Raw genomic sequence first — 16,985 nt, forward strand, 5'->3', positions numbered from 1 at the left:
GAAACTGTAACCAGGAATAGCTTCAACACTAAGATGAATAAGAAAAATAAACCTTTCACTTTAGTGTTATTAGCCCTATTTGCTTTGTATATGTTATTGCCCAAAAATAAAGGATCCTTATTATCGTTTTCCCCTAATTAAAAGACGTTACTGTACCGATTAAGATGGTGTCTTAAACGAAGGGTGTATTACCGACCTCGAGAGATTCGTGTCAACGTATTAACTAAAACAATGTTCAATGGGTCTATTGACAAAACAAAAATAAATAAATCTCACATAATTAAAAATATCTTAATTCATTCCTGGGTGACGAGAACCACAATATTTGCATTTTAAACATAAATACTCAGTGGTCCATCACTCTGACTCTCAGATGCGATCTTGCCTCTCATCAATCATAAAAATTAACCAAATACTTTCCTGCTCCCAGCTTTAGGGGAAACAATGCCATCATGAATGAAAAATAAAAAAGAGAAAAAATTAACTAGTTTTTTGTAATGCTAATAAATGATCTTTTACTCTTTTGTTAAATGCTTAAGGAAGTTCCTACCTCTCAGATCTTCTGGGGTTACATTTCATACCTTTGCGCATGGCATATTCGGAGAAGAGTCTGATCGCACGGTTGGGATGATGGGTAGCAGGTTCGAAGATGATCGGGTATGCTGATTATGTTTGTCTGAGATAGGTCGAACTTAAGTTTTAAATGAAGATGGCAGTTCACCGGCTAAAAACTTAAACACAGAAGTCAAGCAAGATAGTTGATGCACTGACTCCAATAACAAGTACTCCTCACTTTTTCCTATTAGTATCAGACATTGTTTGCGGGTCGAATTCAGATTCCGCAAGTGAGATTTAAAAATCAATTGCCAAATTGTTGCGCAATACTATAAATGATGCTTTATAAGAGCCTCATTTATATCCACATCTCCATCATTTATAAGGTGTTGTACAGGAGGATTAGCGTTTTCTGTAGCAAGGTGTTCTTAAGTTTTTGTATTACTCCAAGATGCCGGGATAACTTCAGCTTAACTGCTCGGATATGATGCAGGAATGACAAGTTTTCTTCAAGGAGGATCCTCAGGTATTTTGCAAAGCGCGTTTCTGGTTGACTGATCAGACCTTTAGATGGTTGGATACCAAATATCTCCGGATGAACACCCCCGGCCCAGGAAAACAGTAAAACGGTATTTGGAGCCTGTATTGTATAGTTCTAGTCGTTTACCCCCCGGTTTTTACTGTCCCCCTCCCGTGGAAAATACCTCCCTGCAGAAAATACCCCCGTGGAAAATACCCTCCAGTAAATACCCCCCTTATTTTATGGAAAATAAGGCTTTCCAAATTTGAGAATTTTATTTAAGCTTTTTTTCTTCTTCTTTTTCCATAGTGGGGAGGAATTTTGGTACTTGTGTATTGTACGCCACTCACTCAGGTTTACGCTGTGTAAAACTCGAGAACAAACCGGTTTCTTCGTTAGTTTCTTTCAGCTTAGCGTGAGATAAGACAAAGACAAGTGACAGAATAGATGGGAAATATATAATTTGGGCTATATATTGGCACATAAGTGAGGGAGGGGTAAAATACTTGGACAGTTTGAAGTCAGCAAACAATTTTTACTTCATAATATGCGGAATAATTGTACCTCACACATTTTACATGCAGACCCGCTGTACTTTACCCCTCCCCGCTAATATGCAAATATCTAGACTAGAAACTTCGAGTGGAAACTAGTGGTTCGGTCCAAGAAAACCGCAGGCCAGATAGTCGAAAATGTTAAGCGTGCCGTACCATCGCTCAATATTTCCCTCAAGGAGCCCACTTTTGTCGCGGTGATTAAGCGAGTGCCAGAAGATTTAGACGAAATGTCGCTGAAACAGCTAATCCCCAAGTGCACTAAAATAGTAGAGTGTGGCAAGTCCCGAGCATTTGAAGTTTACTTTTCGTTTCGGACTGATCTTGATACGTTTCTGAAAGCATCTATGAAAGTGGGATATGAACGCCTTCCGGTTGAAGAGTTCGTGTTCCTATTACGTCGCTGCTTCAATTGTTATGCGATCGGTCACCTCGCCGTGAATTTTAAGAACAATGCACTGTGTTCTAAATGTTTCTCCGTCGACCACAAATCGACACCTGATACTCCATGCCAAAAAAGTGCCTTTTGCGTTTGTCGTAAGACTAATGGTCATACGTGTTATAGTGTAAAGTGCCCAAAAAGCCGCAAAACTTAAACCCGTGGACTCGTTTCTACTATCATGGAATATAAATGGGTCATTTACAAATAAAATTTCTGTGTTGCAAAGCCTCAACTCCAGTTATAACATGATTTTCCTCCAGGAGCATTTTGTTACAAAACATGGTATCAACATACTTACACTTAATGGCATGACGTCGTACTCCGTGCCTGCTAGAAAGCTGAATAACAGAGGCAGACCCTCTGGTGGACTTGTTACTTCCGTTAAATCGGCTCTCCGTTCTAGCTTGTTCGAACTAAATGATCATTACTTAGCTGTGAGAGTGGACTCCTGTGTTTAAATTAGCGAGTATCTACCCACTGATTACTCCAACGATCAGTCAGAGCGATTATTTGCTTTATCGTGTGAAAAGTTAGGTTCTTGTGTAGAAAAAAATTCGGCGTCTAGGTTTACGTTGTGTTATAGCCGGAGACTTTAATTGTAATGTTTCTGAACCAGACTCTGAGGCGTCTCCACGTACTGCTATAATTAAGGGTTTATTTAGTGATTTTTTGAGTGTATTAGATAAAATGTGAGATTTTACGTATATTCACACATCTTCGCGAACCTCTAACTTGGACCAAGTTGCTGTATCTTCAAATCTGACTGCCGATACAGTTAACGCTATATTTGATTATCAGCTGTCTGACCACTTACCTATAATTTGCTTCATCGGTGTGCCTGCCATCTTTCGTTTCTCAAAGTAGTCCACTAGCACGTGATTCCTCAGCACGGCGGTATCGTCGTGATTGGTCAAAGATTGACCAAACTCGGTTCCTCGAGTCGGTTGACTCGATTCTAGGTAAAATTAATGTGCCATTTCACCTCCTCCTACAGTCACTCCAGTTGCCTATGAATGAAGTATACTAATCTCTCAATAAAAAAAACGCCTGCCACCTTTTGAATTGTCTTTGCCGAACAATAGAATTAATATGCACCAATAGTGTTAGCTCTGTCTACGTTTTTACCAAAGGGAACTGATTTTTTGCTGGTATTCTATTCTGTTATTATTCTTATTATTATTATTATTATTCTTATTTGCTATTATATTTTATTACTATTATTCTTTTCTTTTCAGAAATTATTTGTCACTTGTTGGATCTCCTGTAGTTTTTTGTCATAACGATTTTCAAGAAGGTAACATTCTATACAGAGAATCAGCTAAAAGGAGGGAAGACCAGATTGTTATAATTGATTTTGAGTATTGCTCATACAACTATAGAGGATTTGATCTAGCTAACCATTTTTGCGAATGGACTGTCAACAATTCCTATGGAAAGGGTTCCGGCTTTTTATACACTCCTGAAAATCAAGCGAGCCCTGAACAAAAGGTACGTAATCTTTACTACTACTACTAACGCCTCACCGCAGCACCAAGCCGCCGAGGCCAACAGCTACTCACGCTCCCCCTCCATTCTACTCTATTAAACCATATCCCTCTTGTATACTTCCAGAAAGTTCTTTTTTCCCTTAAACCTTTCTTTGCGACATCCTCCCAACCGCGAACGACCGCGGACGACCGGCTTTCCGCTTAGCCCTAGACTGTTCGCCGAAAAGGACAATTTTCGTCAATCTGAGCGCGGGTTGCCTTTTTGCCGTATTTGTTTCGAAAGATTGGTGCAAAGTTTGGTATAACCAAGACCGTGTTTTTTTGCCTTGTTTGTCTCGAAAGTTTGAAATAACCAGACATAAAAAGATTAAAAAATTGACCTAAAATTAATCCAAGTACGCTTAAACGGATCATGCACGTGTCGCGGCTTGCGCCGCGAAAGGTGCAAAACATTTTGTGACTTTAGCACCGAAAATCATTGTGTAGCACGCAAATTTGGGCAATTCTAGCACTTTAGGAACTAACCGTTGTGCCAACCCTGTCTCCATGGTAGGCTCAGAAAAGTTTCAGTCTTCTGTTTGTTACAGAGGGTGAAAAGGGTCACTTTAAACGTTATTACGCCATCTTCTCCTTGGTCTTTCAGGAGTGCATCGACCTTGGAACCTTCCCCTGAGGATACCCCCCCTTCCCCCGCCGCAATCTGCTCATTTTCTATTGAAGTTTAGTTGAATATTAGTTTTTTTCCACTAAGCATCAAAATTTGTTGTCAGGGAATTACGAAATGAATCATAGGCAGCGCTAGCGCGCTGCCTAAGTAAAGTACGATGCGGGCCCAATCAGTGTTGCCAGGTTGGGCTATTTCCCGCCAATTGGGCTATAAAATTTTCAGCTTCGCGGGACAAGTTACTAAAAACCCGCGAGGCGGGTATTTGGGCTATAACGTTTGAAATCTCGCTACTTTTGGGCTAGAAATTGAATTCGCTTGAAACCCCCAAAAAATCATGGTTGAAAATTTTACCTATTTGGTCATTTACCTTCTTTGTAGATTTGAACCAAAATATAAATATAATGCGTCTTCACCGTGGTTATCCCCTTCTAATTTTTGGGTACCCCACCCCACCCTATATCTTCATCACCATTCCTTGAAAATAAAAGTATGTAGAACGTCTAGTCTATCGTCCCAATAAACATAATATAGACCCATAATACCCTGACACCTTTTTTTCTGAGCATCTGCTTCCGGTTTCTGAATGCTAGACGCAAAAAATCAAAGTGAAAAGTTGTCGAAAAATGTAATGAAAGTTCGCATTCTGAATGTTTTGGATTCAACGAAATTAGCCAAGCAGACAGGGTGAATTTTGTTAGTTTGAAAAATTCAATCACGGAGAAGGATCTTAGAGTCGGACACAAACTAGGAACGTGTAATTTAGATTAATTGTAACTGTACACAGAGCTGTTCGTAGGCCTGGTGGTGTCTGGGTAAAATAAAAAATTGTTTAAAGTAATGATAAACAATAATGAAGAACAAGTATATACAGTCAGAATACTTACGTCAGCAACAGTTCAAAAACAAAAGTAAAGAGCTGCAAAGAAACATATGGTTCGAAGATAAGCTGCAGGAAGAATTAAAATTATTCAAAAACAAAAGGGAAAATCAAAGATATGCCACAGCGAGAGCAAGGGAGTATGCGGTTCAAGAATAAGCGGCAATGAGAATTATCTGCAAATGCAAGACAGTGAGCATCAGAACGAGTAAACAATGGTGTAAACATTAGTAATTTCATATACGGAATAATTTCTGTTCTTTTTAAGTTTTAATGTTGTTCCTTACTTTCAGTAAAAAAAAAACTTGTCTTTTTATTTAATTTCTGAACGTTTTGAATTAATGCAACTTTGATTTGGGTCACCGTACATGAATAATTAAAACAAAATTTGTCTATTAATTTTACTTTTTTTTTGGCTAAATGGCTTTCTCGAAATTTTTTTCTGACGTAACTTATGAATTAACTTACGCAACGAACTTCTGTATTCGTCTGTTTTCATTACGTATATTAGGGAGTTATTAGCCCCCTAGTCATATTAGCCCCCTAGTCAATACCTCGCTCTTTACTCTAAAGTTTGAATTTTGTTCGAATCACTAACACACAAAGGCCGGTTAATTAGAATAGATATCTCTTTTGAAAGTACTAAAAAATTTAGCGTAAAGAGTGAGGTATTGACTAGGGGGCAAAGCCCTCATATATGTAATAATTTTTGTTCGTTTTAAGTTTTAATGTTGCTCCTTACTTTCAGTTGAAAAAACTTGTTTTTTTTATTTAATTTCTGATCGTTTTTGAAAAAATGCTGGGAAATTCGGCACCCCCTTCATAGAAATGTCCATTCCCCCTAAGAAACATCCTCCATGGAAAGATCCTCCCCCGTAACCCCCTTCTCTGACTCCCCTCCCCCCCCACCAAAAAAAAATCTCCTGAAAACGTCTGTATACTTCCTAATAACCAATACTATATGTAAACAATGGGCAAAGTTCATAACTTCAGCCCTTCCCCCGAGAACTGTGGGGGGTTAGGTCATCCTCAAAGACCTATTTATTAGATTTTTGAATATGCTGAACAAAATGGCTATCTCAAAATTTTACTTGGGTGACTGGAATAAGCGTGGAAGGGGGCCAAGTTGCCCTCCAATTTTTTCGGTCACTAAAAAAGGGCACTAGAACTTTTAATTTCCGTTCGAATGAGCCTTAAAGACGCATCCGTGATCTTTCTTCTGCCAAAAAATACAAAGTTCCACATTTTTGCAGATAGGAGCTGGAAACTTCTATAGTAGGGTTCTCTGATACGCTGAATCTGATGGTCGGATTGTTACTAAAGTTTTATGACTTTTAGGGTTTGTTTCTCCCTTTTTTTGAAAATACGGGAAATTTTCTCAGGCGCGTAACTTTTGATGGGTAAGACTAAACTTGATGGAACATATATATTTAAAATTAGCATGAAAATCTGATTCCTCTGATGTATCTATTGGTATCAAAATTCCATTTTTTAGAATTTCGGTTATTATTGAGCTTATTATTTAGAATTTTTTAATATTATTTAGAATTATATTTCGAATTTCGGTTATTATAATCAAAATTCCGTTTTTTAGAGTCTCGGTTACTATTGAGCCGGGACGCTCCTTACTATAAGCTTGTTGCTACAATCTGTTTTATCTTGTTATACATTCAGTAAACCTAGTGTGTAAAGAACAATTTGCCTTTCTGATTTTATATATTTTTGTTTTCAGTGATGCACTTGTCAATTTTATGTCGGCATACGTGAAGGGTTTGTTATTTTTGTTCATTCACAGAGCTCTTTTTTGCTTTTGTCCTATACTTATGTGTAGGTTATCTGATATACCGATTGTATTTCAGTAGTAAGCTATCTAGTACTTTCACCAGTGATTGCGTAATATGCCTTATGTGTGTGTACTTTAAACGAATTGGGGTTACCAGGGTCATTTAATACCGGTCCTATTAAGGACAAGTTTTTCTGACGTAGATTTATAGTTCATTATATAAAAGTTTTTTTTTTTTATGTTAAATACGTGGTCATTCATCTGTAAGTTGATTAGTAGGTTTTTTTTTTAAAACTTGGCTATTCGTTTAATGGGTTTCATTAATATAACGAGTAATGTTCTTGAAAAGGGTAATTAATTATTTAGTTTACGAGATTTGCGAATTTTTTGCGAAAAGGTATTAGCGTAAGGGTATTGCGTTGGTTAAGAATGTCTCACGGGTAATTAAAGAATGGGGTGCTTACATCAGATACTTAATAGATTTGACGCTTACAAGTGACATTGCTAGAGTCAAATATATTTGGTGTTGGTGATATTATAACCCTCCAAGTCCCCTGGGGAAAGGGCTGCACAATGTATCGGTATCGGACGTATTATTTTTGGGCGTATTGGTATCGCAGGTATCTATACAGATTTTTAGTAGCTCGTATAAAAGATATTACTCATATCTACGTTCTTCCTATAAATTCAACCATCAGAAACTTCAAAACGGCACTAAAAACGACACTTTTGTTGCAATGTCTCAAGTGGAAAAGCTGGGGCTAGTGGACTACCAGCACTTTTAGATTCACGTTTAATGGGTCATTCGAAAGCTAATGCTCGTATTTACGTGATGTTTATAATTTCTACCATCGCTTAAAACAATACTTTCGATGTCACTTCTTATGTAGATTAAATAAAAAAAACAAGTTTTTTTAAATGAAAGCAAGGAACGACGGTAAAACTTAACCCAAACAGAACTTAGTCCGTATATGAAAGGGGCTGTCCCCTCCTCAAGGCCTCGCTCTGTACGCTAAAGTTTTTTATAGTTTAAAAAAAAAAGAGTCGTGAGAAAGTAAAACTTTTGCGTAAAAAGTGAGGTGTTGTGCAGGGGCAGCCCCTTTCATATACAGAATAGAGTTTTATGGATATTGGTAAAAGTGGTATTTTACTTTTAAAAAGTTCAATGTTCAAAGCTAGCTTCAGCCGGAGCTTAGGTTAGTAGTGGTGAGAATTGGGATATAAGGAGCAATTGCCCCCTATTTTTTAAAAAATACGTTTTTGTGGAATGTATACTTTTAAAAAATTCAATCTTCGAATCTGGCGCAAGCAGTAGCTTAGGATAGGAGTGGTGACAATTGAGATCTTAGGAGCAATTTACCCCTATTTTTGAAACAATAACTGTTTGTGGCATTTATACTTTTAAAAAAATACAAAGTTCAATATTCGAAACTAGCTTCAGCAGGAGCTTAGGATAGTAGTGGTGACAATTGAGATATAAGGAGCAATGGCCCCCTATTTTTGAAAAAATACCTTTGTCTGGCATTTAAACAATGAAAAAATACAAAGTTCACTATTCGAACCTTGTTCCAGCAGGAGCTTAGGATAGTAGTGATTACAATTTAGATGTAAGGGGCAATTGCCCCATATTTAAAAAAAAAAAAACCTTTTTGTGGCAATTATACTATTAACTAATACAAAGTTCCTTATTCTATCCTATCTTAAGAAGGAGCTTCGGATAGTATTGAGGACACTTGAGATATAAGGGGCAATTGCCCCCTATTTTTGAAAAAATACCGTTTTTTGGCATTTAAACTTTTAAAAAATACAAAGTTCAATATTCGAAACTAGCTTCAGCAGGAGCTTAGGATAGTAGTGGTGACAATTGAGATATAAGGAGCAATTGCCCCCTATTTTTGAAAAAAATACCTATATGAGGGGGTTTGCCCCTTCGTCAATACCTCTCTCTTTAGGCTAAAGTTTGTTTATTGCTTTCAAAAGAGCTATTTATTCTAATTAAGCGGACTTCTTGATTCAGGGGTCATTTTTAAAGAATTGGAACAAAATTTGAACTTAGCGTGAAAGGCGAGGTGTTGAGGAGGAGGGAACCCCCTCATATACGTAATAATTTTGGTTCATTTTGAGTTTTAGTGTTTCTCCTTACTTTCAGTTGAAATTTTTTTTTGAATATTTCTAATGCACTAAAACATAGAGCGCTACAAATATCAGAATCAACTTTAGAGGGACTATTCTTGCAAAATACAAAAAGTTGTAAGAAAATCGAAAATAGTTCTTAAACAACAAAAACTATTCTTAAAAATAGAAAAAATCCTTTACACAAATCCAAAATAGTTTTAGAAATACTTGTCACAAAGCACTAAAATTCTAACAACACCGAAAGTATTTCTTACAGAATACAAAACAGTTCAAACAAATTACAAAAATAGTTCTTAAAAAACAAAAATCATTCTTACGTAATACAAAAATATTTTAGTCAAATCACAAATAGTACTAGCATAAGAAAAAAAATTTGTTGAAAAGCTTGAAGTACTTGTTACAAAACAAAAATATTTCTTAAATCATCAAAAATAGTTCTTAACGAATATAAAAAGTTCAAACAAAATCAAAATTGTTCTTATGAACCCTAAATGGTCACCCCTAAAAAGGTAAGTTAACCCTAAATGGTTATTGCTTAGTGAACTGTAATCTGTTTGAGTATGATAAAAGCTTGTGGAGTACTACATTACATTATATAAACAAACTGGGATTCTATGATAGAGTGATTACCCCACTTAATAATACTGGACAGGAACTGAGAGATGTCCAGGAGGAAGTCAGTGGAATTTGCAGCTTTTTCGGAGTTGAAGCACTCTATGTAAAGTGCAATGTACCTGCAGATAAAGTTTTAATTCAAAAGTCTGACCCTAGGATTCCACTTTTCAATCTAGAAGAGTTTAAGTGTCCAAAATTTGAGGGGGGGTTATCACCGTCCTGAAAACGAGGTTAGGTTCTTCGCACAGTGGATACCTAAGAACATACCTGATTGTGATAAATCCATAAGACCGTTTAAAAACTATTCCATATCCGGGACCCATCGTGGGGGGATTTTTATTATTTAACAAACATTGATATTGTTAAGTAAAAATTTTTTTTTGTTTTTTTTTTCTTTCTAAAAAAAAAAAAATATTTTTTAAAAAATATAAAATTTTAAAATTTTTTTATTTTTTTATTTTTTTAAATAAATTAAAATGTCAAAATATGCTTAAAGTTCTAACAATTTCGCTCTGTGATTGGTCAGAGACACAATGTGACTTCCCCACCGGTATTCTATGACCGGTTATTGACACTACCTAATCTATTGCATGTATTAAATCAGTATTTTTTACCCAGTGGAATGATAAACACATAAGTCATATCTTTAAAAAAAAAGTGAAGATTGAGCATTTTAATAAAGTGTTTTTAAATAACAAGGTTATTGTAGCATTGAATGATGACAAAGAGAAGTATTTAAACTTTGAAACAAGTACAGGTGGTAGCACTATTGGAAATGTATGCATGCATTGTCATGACAGTAAGGAATTAAATTTCTTTGGAATACCGAAAAAATTCCACTCTTATGTTGGTGGTTATGCGATATTGAGATCTCCAGAGATGATTGCCCTCAAAGAGAATGCCAACATAAAAATAATCATTGATGATAGAGGACAACTCCTTATTACTGTTGTAGGTAACACATTACCTACTGATACATCCAATCGTCACCTTTCGGGTATTAGCATTCAACGGAAGATCAATAAATGAAAGGCCTACTCTTCTACTAATATCGTAAACCATATCTTATCTACGTGCCGAAACTGTTACCTGTGTAAAAATAATGTGATAATAGACAGTGAAATTGCCAGAAAAATAAAAAGGGCATTGTCAGGAAATATCACGATGGAATATAAAGATGAATCGATGAAAAACAAACCACCAGCAAACGCTATTGCCATTGATCAAACAGTCATTGATCCAAATAATACCAGAGACGAAAAGCATATTGAGCCTTTTGATGAGACACCAGTAAAGATTGTGTATGAATCAAAATGGAATAATGATTATTCTACTGATTACGAACTAAGAGAAGACAATAGCTATATTATCAAGAGAGAACATGGTGAGCTATTTTATGGAACAGATTCAAAATGTCCAAAGTTAATCATTGATATTAATAATGTATCGTAATATATTTTTTGTATTAATATTCTACATAGCATTATTTCATTAAAAATATATTATGCATTACATTGTTATGTGTTCATTATTTTTAGAGTAAGCTAGCATGTCAAACATTTAGAATGTCTAATAAAACGTCGGAGATGTAAGAAAAGGAACTTGCATACATCTATTGTCAGATACATGGGGACAAATTCTTTCTTGAATTCGCCTCCTGGATAAATAAAAAAAGACATTTCATTCAAGAAATTATGACGAAACTCTAAGTAAGCAACAAACTCTTTCTTAAATAGTTCTAATTGAATACAATATTACAAAAATATTATAAAAATAATTTTTACTTAACATAAATAATTCTTACAAAATAAAATAAGTTCTAAAAAATCCAAAATAGTTCTTACAAAACAAAAATTATTCTTACAAAATGGAAAAAATATTTTAAACGAATCCAAAATAGTTCTAGCAGAATAAAAAATAGTTACTACAAAATATAAAATGCTTTTTATACAAAAAGTGAGCAGTACGAAAACTCCACGTTTTCAACCAGACTGGTTTTTTAGGGGCCAATCAGGAGAGACATGCAAAGTCGACATAGCTTTATTTCATTTTTTTTAAGGTTAATTTAGACTAGGTAACGTGCGCGCCCGTAACCGAGTCTAAATTAACCTTTAAAAAAATGAAATAAAGCTATGTCGACTTTGCATGTCTCTCCTGTTTGGCCCCTAAAAAACCAGGTTGGTTGAAAACGTGGAGTTTTCGTACTGCTCACTTTTGCAATGTGTAGGAACCAGTGGGGAATCCCCGCTCGTTTGGAAAGATGCCAAGGAAAGGCAAGCAAATAGCATGTAGTTTCAAAACTTGTTTAATCATGTTTCTTGAATTAAATATCTGTACTGTATATTCAAGAGGAGTTCAATGACTCCTCCCCCGCAAAGACTTCCAAGGGTTTTATGACTACTCCTCACAAAAAAGTCAGATGTTATTAGGTAGCTAAGTGAAAATTGTTTGTTATAAATAGAAAAAAAAAATCAAAACTTAAACGGACAGAAATAGAGACTGGGCTGTTTGAAAATATTTAAATAAAAAAACCAGTCTGGTTTAAATCGTGGAGTTTTCATACTGCACACTTTTTTGCAGTGTGTAGAGAGCGGTGGTAACATATATTTTTTGAATTTTTGTATGCTATAGGAACTATTTGGGATGTTGGTAGAAATTTAATGTTTTGAAGCAAGTATTTTGTACTTTGCACAAAGTGTTTTTTATTATGTTAGAACTATTTTGGATTTGTTTTAACTATTTTTTGTTTTTTAACAATAATTTATTCTTTTGTAAGAAATAATTTGGATTTCTTACAACTTTTTATATTTCTTAACAATTATTTCTGTTTCGTAAGTACAATTTAGATTTTATTTGAACTTTTTATATTCTGTAAGAACTATTTTTGATGTTTTTAGAAATCTTTTTGTTTTGTAACAAGTATTTTGAATTTTGCAACAACCATTTTTTATTCTGTTAGTACTATTTTGGATTTGTCTAAAATATTTTTGTATTTCGTAAGAATAATTTTTGTTTTTTAAGAACTATTTTCGGATTTTGTTTGAACTTTTTGTATCCTGTAAGAACTACTCTCGGTGTTGTTAGAATTTCCGTGCTTTGTGACACGTATTTCATATTTTGCAGAAGATATTCTTAACTCTGTTAGAACTATTTTGGATTTGTGTAAAGGATTTTTTCTATTTTTAAGAATAGTTTTTGTTGTTTAAGAACTATTTTTGATTGTCTTACAACTTTTTGTATATTGCAAGAATTGTTTCTGCTTTGTAAGAATTATTTTTGGAATATGTTTGAATTTTTTGTATGCTATAATAACTATTTGGGATGTTGTTAGAAATTTAGTGTCTTGAAGCAAGTATTTGGTATTTTACATCAAGTATTTTTTTATTCTGTTAGAACTATTGTGGATTTGTGAAAATTGTTTTTTTATTTACTACGAATAATTTTTGTTTTGTAAGAACTATTTTGGATTTCTTAGAACTTTTTTTATTTTTTAAGAATTATTTATGTTTCATAAGAAAAATTTTGATTTTGTTTGAACTTTTTATATTATGTAATAACTATTTTTTATGTTTTAATAAATATTTTTATTTTGTAACAAGTATTTCAAGTTTTGCAACAACTATTTTTTATTCTGTTAGTACTATTTTGGATTTGTCTAAAATATTTTTGTGTTTCGTAAGAATGATTTTTGTTTTTTAAGAACAATTTTTGGAATTTGTTTGAACTTTTTGTATTCTTTAAGAACTACTTTTGGTGTTTTTAGAATTTTCGTGCTCTGTGACAAGTATTTCATATTTTGCAGAAGCTATTTTTAATTCTGTTAAAACTATTTTGGATTTGTGTAAAGGATTTTTTCTATTTTTAAGAATAGTTTTGTTGTTTAAGAACTATTTTCGATTTTCTTACAACTTTTTTATTTTGCAAGAATTGTTTCTACTTTGTAAGAATTATTTTTGGAATAAGTTTGAATTTTTTGTATGCTATAATAACTATTTGGGATGTTGTTAGAAATTTAGTGTCTTGAAGCAAGTATTTGGTATTTTGCATCAAGTATTTTATATTTTGTTAGAACTATTGTGGATTTGTGTAAATTATTTTTTTTATATTTATTACGAATAATTTTTTTTTTGTAATAACTATTTTTGATTTCTTAAAACTTTTTGTATTTTTTAAGAATTATTTCTGTTTTGTAAGAACTGATTTGGTTTTTGTTTTAACTTTTATATTTTTCAAGAACTATTTTTAATATTGTTAGAAATCTCTTTGTTTTGTAACATGTATTTTGTATTTTGAAAGAACTATTTTTTATTATGTTAAAACTATGTTGGATTTGTATAAAGTATTTTTATATTTTGTAAGAACTATTTACGGATTTTTATGAACTTTTTGTATTTTGTAAGAACTGTTTTCGATGTTTTTAGAATTTTTGCTATTTTTGAAAAGCATTTTATATTTTTTAGTAACTATTTTTTATTCTGCTAGAACTATTTTTGATTCGTTTAAAATATTTTTTATATTTTGTAAGAATAATTTTTGTTTTTTAAGAAATATTTTTGATTTTTTAGAAATTCTTGTATTTTGTAAGAATTATTTATGTTAAATAAAAATTATTTTTAGAATATGTTTGAACTTTTGTATTCAATTAAAACTATTTAAGAAAGAGTTTGTAGCTTACTTAGAGTTTCGTCATAATTTCTTGAATGAAATGTCTTTTTTTATTTATCCAGGAGGCGAATTCAAGAAAGAATTTGTTCACATGTGTCTGACAATAGATGTATGCAAATTCATTTTCTTACATCTCAAACGTTTTATTAGACATTCTAAACGTTTGATATGCTAGCTTACTCTAAAAATAATGAACACATAACAATGTAATGCATAATATATTTTTAATGAAATAATGCTATGTAGAATATTAATACAAAAAATATATTATGATACATTATTAATATCAATGATTAACTTTGGACATTTTGAATCTGTTCCATAAAATAGTTCACCATGTTCTCTCTTGATATTATACCTATTGTCTTTTCTTAGTTCGTAATCAGTAGAATAATCGTTATTCCATTTTGAGTCATACACAATTTTTACTGGTGTCTCATCAAAATGTTCAATATACTTTTAGTATCTGGTATTATTTGTATCAATGAGTGTTTGATCAATGTCAATAGTGTTTGCTGGTGCTTTGTTTTTCATCGATTCATCTTTATATTCCATCGTAATATTTTCTGACAATGTCCTTTTTATTTTTCTGCCAATTTCACTGTCTATTATCACATTATTTTTACACAGGTAACAGTTTCGGCACGTAGACAAGATATGGTTTACGATATTTGTAGAAGAGTAGGCCTTTCTTTTATTGACCTTCCGTTGAATGCTAATACCCGAAAGGTGACGATTGGATGTATCAGTAGGTAATGTGTTACCTGCACCAGTAACAAGGAGTTGTCCTCTATCATCAATGATTATTTTTATGTTTGCAGTCTCTTTGAGTGCAATCATCTCTGGAGATCTCAATCTCGCATAACCACCACCATAAGAGTGGAATTTTTTTGTTATTCCAAAGAAATTTAATTCCTTACTGTCATGACAATGCATACATACATTTCCAATAGTGCTAACACCTGTACTTGTTTCAAAGTTTAAATACTTCTCTTTGTCAGCATTCAATGCTAAAATAACCTTGTTTTGTAAACACACTTTATTAAAAAGTTCCATCTTCACTTTTTTTTTTAAATATATCACTTATGTGTTTATCATTCCACTGCGTAAAAATACTGATTGAATACATGCAATAGATTAGGTAGTGTCAATAACCGGTCATAGAATACCGATGGGGAAGTCACATCGTGTCTCTGACCAATCACAGAGCGCAATTGTTAGAACTGTAAGAATATTTTTACATTTTAAGTTATTTAAAAAAATAAAAAAATAAATAAATTTTAAAAATTTCGAAGTTTTAAAAAAGATTTTTTTTTTTGTGAAAGAAAAAAAAAACATCAACAAATGTTTACATAAAAATATTACTTAGATTTAACTCTTAAAAATCCACCAACGATTGTCCCATGATATAGAATATTTTTTAACAGTTCTTAACATGGATTTATCACGATCATGTATGTTATTAGGTATCCTCTGTGCGAAGAACCTAACCTCGTCTTCAGGACTGTGATAACCCCCCTAAAATTTAGGACACTTAAACTCTTCTAGATTGAAAAGTGGAATCCTAGGGTCATACTTTTGAATTAAAACTTTATCCGCAGGTACATTGCCCTTTACATAGAGCGCTTCAACTCCGAAAAAGCTGCAAATTCCACTGCCTTCCTCCTGGACATCACTCAGTTCCTGACCAGTATTATTAAGTGGTGTAATCACTCTACCATAGAATCCCAGTTTGTTTATATAATGTAATGTAGTACTCCACAAGCTTTTATCATACTCAAACAGATTACAGTTCACTAAGCAATAACCATTTAGGGTTAACTTACCTTTTTAGGGGTGACCATTTAGGGTTCATAAGAACAATTTTGATTTTGTTTTAACTTTTTATAGTCTGTAAGAACTATTTTTGATGTTTTAAGAAATATTTTTGTTTTGTAACAAGTATTTAAAGTTTTGCAACAACTATTTTTTATTATGCTAGTACTATATTGTATTTGTCTAAAATATTTTTTGTATTTCGTAAGAATGATTTTGTTTTTTAAGGACTCTTTTTGGAATTTGTTTGAACTTTTTTGTATTCTGTAAGAACTACTTTCGGTGTTGTTAGAATTTTCGTGCTTTGTGACAAGTATTTCTAAAACTATTTTGGATTTTTGTAAAGGATTTTTTCTATTTTTAAGAATAGTTTTTGTTGTTTAAGAACTATTTTCGATTTTCTTACAACTTTTTGTATTTTGCAAGAATAGTCACTCTAAATTTGATTCTGACGTTTCTAGCGCTCTATGTTATAGTGCATTAGAAATATTAAAAAAAAATTTTCAAATGAAAGTAAGGAGAAACACTAAAATTTAAAATGATCCAAAATGATCACATATATGAGGGGGGGTCCCTCCTCCTCAACACCTCGCCTTTCACGCTAAGTTCAAATTTTGTTCCAATTCTTTAAAAATGACCCCTGAATCAAGAAGGCCGCTTAATTAGAATAAATAGCTCTTTTGAAAGCAATAAACAAGCTTTAGCCTAAAGAGTGAGGTATTGACGAAGGGGCGAACCCCCTCATATATGTATTTTTTTCAAAAATAGGGGGGCAATTGCTCCTTTTATCTCAATTGTCACCACTACTATCCTAAGCTCCTGCTGAAGATAGGTTCGAATATTGAACTTTGTATTTTTTAAAATTATAA

At 33.0% G+C, this 16,985-nt stretch overlaps 1 protein-coding gene across 1 annotated transcript in view; it reads left to right on the plus strand.

Annotated features, from left to right (window-relative positions):
- The window catches only part of LOC148945047 (choline/ethanolamine kinase), a 99,246-nt gene that overhangs the window by 62,332 nt on the left and 19,929 nt on the right, over window positions 1-16,985 (plus strand). The window contains exon 6 of the mRNA XM_089099355.1: window positions 3,307-3,559. Coding sequence (XP_088955481.1) covers window positions 3,307-3,559 — 253 coding nt within the window. The remainder of the gene's footprint in view (window positions 1-3,306; window positions 3,560-16,985) is intronic.

Source organism: Artemia sp. Qi Xiang Cuo, chromosome 13, assembly GCF_049724085.1.
Source record: "Artemia sp. Qi Xiang Cuo chromosome 13, ASM4972408v1, whole genome shotgun sequence".
In the NCBI taxonomy this organism is placed as follows: Eukaryota; Metazoa; Arthropoda; class Branchiopoda; order Anostraca; family Artemiidae; genus Artemia; species Artemia sp. Qi Xiang Cuo.